This window comes from Elephas maximus, chromosome 9 (genome assembly GCF_024166365.1).
Source record: "Elephas maximus indicus isolate mEleMax1 chromosome 9, mEleMax1 primary haplotype, whole genome shotgun sequence".
NCBI classification, from domain to species: domain Eukaryota; kingdom Metazoa; phylum Chordata; class Mammalia; order Proboscidea; family Elephantidae; genus Elephas; species Elephas maximus.
In genome coordinates, this window is record NC_064827.1 from 73,992,557 (window position 1) to 74,001,306 (window position 8,750).

At 40.3% G+C, this 8,750-nt stretch overlaps 2 protein-coding genes across 8 annotated transcripts in view; both read right to left on the reverse strand.

Annotated features, from left to right (window-relative positions):
- Positions 1 to 296, reverse strand: part of RC3H2 (ring finger and CCCH-type domains 2) — a 48,445-nt gene extending 48,149 nt beyond the window's left edge. For 4 of the 5 annotated variants that reach the window (XM_049895545.1, XM_049895544.1, XM_049895543.1 and 1 more), the window contains exon 1: positions 46 to 295. The gene's annotated coding sequence lies outside the window, so the exon portion shown is untranslated. Of the gene's footprint in view, positions 1 to 45 lie in introns of all 5 variants that reach the window. The other variant, XM_049895546.1, reaches the window with a different exon arrangement.
- Positions 297 to 2,021: 1,725 nt separating this feature from the next.
- The window catches only part of ZBTB6 (zinc finger and BTB domain containing 6), a 30,425-nt gene continuing 23,696 nt past the window's right edge, over positions 2,022 to 8,750 (reverse strand). The window contains exons 1-3 of one of the 3 annotated variants that reach the window (XM_049896838.1): positions 8,054 to 8,130; positions 5,549 to 6,850; positions 2,022 to 4,341 (exon numbers count right to left, since the gene is read on the reverse strand). In XM_049896838.1, coding sequence (XP_049752795.1) covers positions 5,570 to 6,841 — 1,272 coding nt within the window. In that variant the 5' untranslated portion in view covers positions 6,842 to 6,850; positions 8,054 to 8,130 and the 3' untranslated portion in view covers positions 2,022 to 4,341; positions 5,549 to 5,569. Of the gene's footprint in view, positions 4,342 to 5,548; positions 6,851 to 8,024; positions 8,131 to 8,750 lie in introns of those variants that run through there. The other 2 variants (XM_049896839.1, XM_049896841.1) reach the window with 2 other exon arrangements.

The following is an 8,750-nucleotide window of genomic DNA, read 5'->3' on the forward strand; positions in this document are numbered from 1 at the left end:
ATACGGGCTGGGGCCCGAGCCGCATCGTGCCCGCCTCCGCCCTACCTGAGGGGGCCCGGGCGGGGTCGCTAAGGGCCGCTCCCGGGAGCCCCGCGACGGCGCGGCTCGGCGACGGAGGCGCCTCGTCTCGCCGGGGCAGAGCTCGGCGGCGGCTCCACGACATCAAACTCCATCGGGAGCTACAGGGACAGCCCCGTTGGCGGCGGCTAAGGCCGCGACGGGGCCTCCTCCTCCTCCCTCCGCCTCCCTCTCCTTCTCACCACGGAGGCGGACCTGGAGGGATCCCGACTTAGCTCTCGCGAGAAGAAACTCCCCACCTCTCGCGAGATCACGCAAAACCGGGAGTTGGGGAGGTGAAAGAGCCCCTGTTGGTCACCAAAATTGCGCTTCAGCTTCCCTCTGGTGGAGCCTAGCCACGCCGATCACGTGTCGAGGGAGACCCGGAGCACTGTGGGAAGCACTGTTAGAAGGCCTCGGTAAGCCGAAAGGGTTGATGGGAAACTCCCTGCACATTCATCAGCTCCGGAATCGGCCTGATTGACACAGGTTCTGGAAGCAAGTGTCTTGTCTTCTCTCGTGAAAAACGAAGTATCCATTGATTAGAATCTGATATATGTGTTCTATTTTACTTCCAATCGTTGCCACCAAGTTGATTACAAATCATACTACCATTTGTCAGTGGAACTGACCCACAGGGTTTCCAAGGTTGTAAATCTTTATGGAAGCAGATTGCCACATCTTTGTCTCACACAGTGGCTGGTGGGTTCCAACCGACCTTATGGTTTGCAGTGGAGTGCTTTAACCACTGCCCCACCAGGGTTCCGCATTCTACTTCACCCTTCCCCAATTAAATGCTGACCAGATCCCTCAATCCACATAGGTGCCAGGAAATCTCCCAATTAAAATAAAATTTGGCAGCCACTTCCACGTACCTTATCTCTTATCAAAGAGAAAACAACTCAAAAGTTAACAGGGATCAAAAATCAAGCACAAATTCTGGCATTAATAGCTCAATAAATATTTGCTGAAGGATTTTTCACAGCAAACTGTAAGGGAGGAATTAATCTTTTTAAAAAATATACATAAAGAAAAAACTGGGACGGGGTAAGGAAATTAACATAAGGAAATCACATATGAACTACCAAGTGCCAGGTCCTGTTAGATAAGAAATATTTCATTTTTACTATTTTGTTTCATTGACTCCACAAAATAATCCTAAAAGGTAGATACTACATATTCGTCGTTACTAAGAAACTGAAGAACATAGGTTAAGAAAATAGCTACGAATTTTAATTAAACTTAAGATCAGTGTGAAACCAGATGTCCAAAAAAAGCATCGCTAGAAGTAAACCTACCACAAATTAGAAGTCAAGTGGGAAAGTACCTTATAAACTATAAGCTTTAAAGAGAGAGAAAAAAAAAGTATGGTCATTACTGTTTGTGTGATAGGAAAATTCAGTGTATTATTTCCTTAAAAGATTCATTAGCCCAGTCAGATTTTTCTTTCCATGCATTATCCTTTTCATTTTCTGTTCTTTATGAAATTCATCATACCAGAAAGGTTCCCCAAAATGGTCATTTAATGTTTTCCATTCCACTGGACAGTGCTGGGTGCTGTATTTATATACTTGGTAATAGGATTTTTCAAAGGTAGCTTGATCAGCATATTAAAAATTACAATACTGTCTCCCCTCCCATGGCATTTTCTACCCAGTTTTCTTCAAACTCCTTTTCAAAATCTGACATTGATTTTACTTGTTACAGTTTGTCTCTTACCACTAGAAGTTCCATGAGAGCAAGGATTTTTGTCTGTATACCTAATTTTTAGTACAAGTACATATTGTAGGAACTCAGTAAATATTTGTTGATGAATGATTACCCAATGATTAGTAAATGAATAAAACCAAAACCAAACCTGTTGCCATCAAGTTGATTCCAACCCATAGCAACCTGTAGGACAGAATAGAACTGCCCCATAGAGTTTCCAAGGCTGTAAATCTTTAGGGAAGCGGACTGCCACATCTTCTTCCCATGGAGCGGCTGGTGGGTCTGAACTGCCTGCCAATGTTTCAGTTAGCAGCTGGGCGCTTTAACCACTGCCCCACCAGGACTCCTGATTAAATAAACAGCCAGGAGAAATTCTTTCCTTCTTTAAAATTCACAGATGTCGAAGAAACACAAAGCCCTCTATTCCCACCTCCAGTTTATTATTTCTTATGTAAAGACATGATAGTTACATTCAAAGAAAGAAAACAAGGATTTTCTCTTATAACAAAGTAACAACTACCGTTTCATGATCTTTTATACATAAATGCAGTAAAGGAAGAGATGTAACTCAAACATATCTTGCAGTTTAATACCAGAAACATAGACAACTAAAAGAGAATGTTTTAAATGAACAAATTCTATACTTTGCCATGCCTGCATTTTAAAAAAAGATTCCATTTTCCTGAATTTAGACATATCATGCAAACAGATACTCTTTTAGGAATTTTTTGAGATCACTCTGTGCTACTGAACAGAAATAAATAATAATAAATAACATCCATCACTTTCACAAAACAACCCTCCCCCCCACACAAAAAAGTCTCAAAGTGCATTACAAAAAAAAATTCACAACAATCTTACAAGGCACACAAAAATTTAGACATAGTTTCAATGGTGAATTTTTTTTAAACACCCAAGATCATAGACACAAGTTTATTAAAAAACCATTTATTACTGTTCTTTTGCCCTCTCCCTCCCATTTATACCCCTCCCTCCAAAAATTTCATCCTAGGAAGCAAAAATAAGAAAAATACTTCAATCACAAGTAAACTACTTCTGAAAGGGATATAGTTCCATGCCTATAAATGGCCAATCATAAGTAAAATAAGAAAGAAAATTAAGTGCTGAGGATTTTTCTCCAGTGGAAGAAAAACACCATATACTTTAGAATAATTCTGTCTCCAACAGAGTACTCAAATACCAATTTTCATAAAGACACAAAACTCTCTTCTCTTGCTTTTCTCCTTTCTTTGTTCTCAGGGATTTGGGAAGAATTAAAATATAAAATCATAGATTTTTAGACCTGGCAACAGTTGTACAAATTATCAAGACCTTTTTTTAAACTATTATTTTACTTACGAAGTTAAGAGAAAACCAAGGAGAGTGACTTGATATCACTAACTAGCGACCTACGTCATAAAGTCAGTTTTCTCATCTGTAAAATATAAAAGCTGGATTCTCTAAAATCTCCTCCAGAGTTAAAATTCTATGCAGGGTATATTTTTCACAAAGGTATCACAAAAAGGATATTTAACATTCATAAAAATCAACATGATTATTCAGCAGTAAAATTCTTATAAATGGTACAAAGTATATTACATATGAAAATATGAAAGGACATCAATAGAAATTAAATATAGCAGAAATTCTACATAAAACTGAGGTAAGTAGATAAAGAACAGAACATCTTCCAAGTAAGATGCATCCATGTCAGGCTTTTTTATTGAAAGTAGTTCCTGTGTTTAGAGAATGTGATTTTCCCTGCAATATATTTTAATCTTTGTCCTAACAACAAAAAATGTTTTGTATTTTACATAGATAGGGATATTAGACAGCAACAGCTCAAACACAATCTGAAATTTTACTCTCACTAAGGTAACCATACAATCATGGTTTTTCTTTTGGCACATTTCTGGAAATAGAGACTAAAACTCTAGGGATGGTTGAGATTTTTTTGTCAACATGTGACGGATGACAATCACATCAATGTAAATGAAAAAAACTAACTAAAATTTAAGGGGTCACTAATAGCTACCAATGTTTAAACTATTCATCTAGTGACAGCTAGAAAATTAATACATAATACCAACTCAAAAGTAATGATAAAAAAAAAGGAAGGAGCCATTGGTACACACAATATGAATTAACCTCAAAGGCATTATGTTGAGTGAAAAAAAAAGTCCCAAAAGGTTAAACAAATGAAAAAAACCCATCGCCATTGAGTCTATACGGACACATAAACCAAAACCAAACCCAGTGCTGTCGAGTCGATTCCGACTCATAGCAACCCTAGAGGACCCTAGTAGAACTGCCCTGTAGGGTTTCCAAGGAGCGCCTGGCGGATTTGAACTGCCAACCCTTTGGTTAGCAGCCGTAGCACTTAACCACTACACCACCAGGGTTTCCATACTGACTCATAGCAACCCTATAAGACAGAGTAGAACTGCCCCACAGGGCTTCCAAGGCTGTGTATCTTCATGGAATCAGACTGCCACATCTTCCTTCCGAAGAGCAGCTGGTAGGTTCATAGTACTGACCTTCTGGTTAGCAGCTGTAATTCCATTCATATGGTACCTGGAAAATGCAAAGTTATAATAATGGAGAACTCATCAGTGGTTGCCAGGGGTTAGGGTTAGGAGAAGGGGCAGAGTAAGGGAATATTTTTGGGTAATGGAACTGTTCTATCTTATGATTGTGGTGATAAATGTACAAATCTAAAGCACATACATTAAAATTCACAGACCTGTATATCAAAAAAGAGGTAAATTTTACTATATGTTAATTAAAATAAAAAGGAAACAAGAAAACACGTATCATTGATAAATTTAGAATTTCTAAGAAAAGTAATTTTTCAGAGTTTCATGCCAATGGTATAATTTTACTGGCCACAAAATTATTCAATGCGACTATATTAAATAAAATCAAGAAACTTGGGACCAATTCACTTCTAAAATACGTATATTAGTAATCCAAGGAAATAAAATTATTTTAAGGAATATTAGTCCATGTATAAGGAGACTCTGCTACTCCCAAGTGAATTTAAATTGTGTTCCTTTACAGTTTAAAACAACAGGTCCCTTCTGTTTAGAATCCAAGAGCAATTAGTTAAAAGTTAAAAAAAAAAAAAATCACTGCTTTTATCACCTCTCAAAAGTGACTAATAACTGATAGTAGTTGCGATTTTAGGTTCATTATCTGTTATCCTAATTCTTTAAAGATTTTGGATTTTACATTTAGTTAAATCAGTCATCTAGAGACTCCAAATCAGAATCTGGAAATACTGTTGGACCCCTTTCTGTCCCTAGAATCAAGAATATTTAAGAGAGGAACACTATTTCTGTAGTCATACCACTGGGACTTATAAGTAACATTTGTGGCGAAAGAGAGCCCCATCAGCATTTTCATGCCTCCCACAACTTTAGAACTGTTAGAAGTTCAGAAGAAATAACAAAAATCAAACCCGCTGTCATCGAGTCGATTGTGATTCATAGCAACCCTACAGGACAGAATAGAATTGCTCCATAGGGTTTCCAAGGACCAGCTGGTGGACCGGAACTGCTGACCTTCTGGTTAGCAGCCAAGCTCTTAACCACTGCACCACCAGGGCTCAACATGTATTAAAAAAAAAAAAAAAAAACTCACTGCTGTCTAGTCGATTCTGACTCATAATGACCCTATAGGCAGACCAAAAATAAGACCTAAAGGCAAGGGGGGAAATGCAATATTACAAATGCTGCGTTCTTACAGAAAGATTTGGTCAAAAGAACATTAAAAGGCTTACATAGCAAGTGTGTGATTCTAATTATAGTAGATTTTGCCTTTTGAGATCAGGCCTAGGTAGTTTTTCTCCATTGCTTCTGCCATGGACAGAAGTTAAGTGCTTTTTCAGGGCAGATTTGTGCTTGAAATCCATGTCACAACAGTGGCATTTGTATGGACGATCCCCACTGTGTATGTTCAAGTGGTCCTGAAGGGTGCTTTTGGCAGTAAATGTTTTCAAGCACACAGTACACTGGAAGGGCCGTATGCCCATATGCCCTCGAATGTGCCGGTTGAGATTTTTCTTCTGTGTAAATGTTTTTCCGCACTGTAAGCACAAGAAAAGTTTATGCATCTTAAGGTGGCGCAGATAGTTTTCAACATGAAGGAAGCCTCGAGGGCACCTAGGACACTGGTGCCTCAGTGAATAACTTTCCTCCAGATTCTGAATCTCATTCACTGTACCATGATTTCCTTCAGTATTCTCATGAAATATGCCCTGGCCTTGACTCCCAGGAATTTCTGTCACTCTATTCTCAACTGTAGAATTGATCAGTGAATGCTGAGTTTCAGAGAAATACATGTTTGCTTTTGAAGAGGTACAAGGCTGTGAAAACTGCTCATTTTCTGCACCGGCTGTACTGATTGATTCCACACTAAGGATACAAATTTCATTGTCTTTAAAGCCTATATCCACTGTAGATATTTCTGGTGACTTCATTTCTTTTCTCTCTGATGTCAAGCTCTCTACTGTAGACTGTAAAGCACTGCTTTCCTCTTTAACGTGGAAATCCATGCTCACAGGACTATCTTCTGAAATTTCAATTATCTCACAGTCTTTATCTGAATTTTCTTCTTCATTCTTAACATCTAGATCAGAGGACTGGCACAGGTCAGTATGCTGGTTGTTGTTTTTCATAGAAACATCAATTTCCAGATACTTTGACAAAGCTTCTGTGCATTTTTCCACAATGTGAACCATCTGAAGGTAACTAGCTGCAGTCAAATATTTCAAAAGTTCTTTCCTTTTAACTTCAAGTGCTCCAGTATAACAAGAGAGCAACAATTTTCTGCCAACTTCTGCACTCTGCAAGATGGTGATTCTGATATGTTTTGATTGGGTGAGTAAAAACTGATCTCTCATGAAAGTGGAGCAGGCAGCAAAAATCACCTTGTGCCCCTGAAACTCAGTGTCATTAATATAAATTGATACATCACAAAACAAATTCTGCTGTCTCAAAAGATTCATTTTCTGCAAGACCACATCTCCTTGCTGTTCAAATTGGAAATGTAGAACATCAGACTCAGCAGCCATGGTCACAATCTAAGCAAAATAAAACACACACGTTGATGTAAGGATGGGGAATGTTTTTCTCTACTGTGATAGTGAAAAAAAAAAAAATCCAAAAACCAAATTCTAATCTGGATGCTGAGAGTGAACCCCTAAGACACTGTCTTAAAACTCAGAAGATTATAATGCATTTCTCTGTGATCATAGCACATTTTTCATACGTTTGCTACAGCATTTATCACACTGAATTATATCACAACGAATAATTACATCACATAGAAAATTAAGTTTCTATTAATCTCTTTTACTAAATTTTACGTGCCTTATGATCAACGACACTTTTAATTTTGAATATCCAGTAACAAGCAACACCCAACACAAAGTCGATTTAACATCGTATTCCAAATCAAGACACCTTAATGTAATCTCCGTAATGTATTTCCCAGCGTTCCCACTCCCCACCATTACAGGTCCTCATTCTTTTCACCAAAAGCACTGCAGTGCCTTCCATCAGGTCTACCTGACACCACATTCGCCTATATTTCAAACTACCCTCCTGATTGTAACCAAAATTCACTTCCGTTAAAACTTTTTTTTTTTTTTCCCATTCTTCTGCTTTAAATCCTCCTTGGCTCCCCTCTTCCTTCAGGTCGAACTAACCAATCTCCTTAGTCCAGTAAAGAAGATCCTTCACGATCTGGCCCTAACCCAACTTTATAGTTTTATCCCCCCCAGTCTCTATTTTCATACTCGAAATTCCTTCAATATTAAATTTTTCATCATTGCCCTGACAGAAAAGACCCGAATACACCTTTGCACATATGTTTGACTCGCAATTCTAATTCCTTTTCCCAGTTAGTGATTTGGCTCCTTTAAGGCCCAAATACTACTTCTGTGACTCCTCCTCCCGTCTTCCCCACAGTCTGTAGATCCCTGAGCAACGTGAGACGGTTCCTTCCAACATCTGTTCTTCTGCATCTAGCACAGAGACTGGCAGAGCAGGAGGAGCTCAGGATCCTGTTGAACTGAAACCGGACACCAAGGTGGCCTCAACCATCTCTCCATCTCGGCACACTGGTCTCCCCGACCCAAGCTTGCCAGGGCCAAGGCCCTATCGGCCAGGGGGTTGGATAAACAGACTAGCCACCTGGGACTGCGCCCTCCTGCCCTCCTCCTCCTCCCTTTCCTCTTCCTCAGGCCTCCCCACCTGCCCGAGTCTTCTTCGTGCTTACTCACAGACTCAGAAAACTAGTCAAGGCTTCCGCGGCTGCGGCGGCCCAAACCGGAAGTTGGACTAGGAGGAAACACATCCGGTATCAACCTGTTTCATTCTTCACCAGTCCAGTCTGGGCGCCCCGGAAGGACATCTTTAGACGTTCTCCGTTCCTAACTCTCCCCACCCCCATCCTTGTAATGGCAGAAAGCTGCTCGAATTCCAGCAAGCCCTATTCCAGTCCCGGTTTCGTGACGCAACCTGTTCCCCGTCGTCAGTTCTCCCAGACGTCCTAGGTGGAAATGAGGTGTGAATTGCGTACACCGCATCGATCCAGAATTCACTGCGCCGGGTCGCCTGAGGCCCTCACGGATACTAAGAGGCCGGGACTTCTTAACTATGGCCATCGACAATTAAAAGGGTGGTGGAGGGAAGGAGGAAACCCTGGTGGCGTAGTGGCTAAGTGCTACGGCTGCTAATGAAGAGGTCAGCAGTTCAAATCCACCAGGCGCTCCTTGAAAATTCTATGGGGCAGTTCCACTCTGTCCTATAGGGTCGAAATGAGTCGGAATCGACTCGACAGCAGTGGGTTTTTGGAGGGAAGGAGAGAGACTACCATAGAAATCTGTATTGGAGTTTGCCTGTTTAGTTCCTTATGGGGATCTGGTCCCACCTTCTGGGTCTAGCTTCACAACTCCTACTGCGTCGCTGTCCGATTAC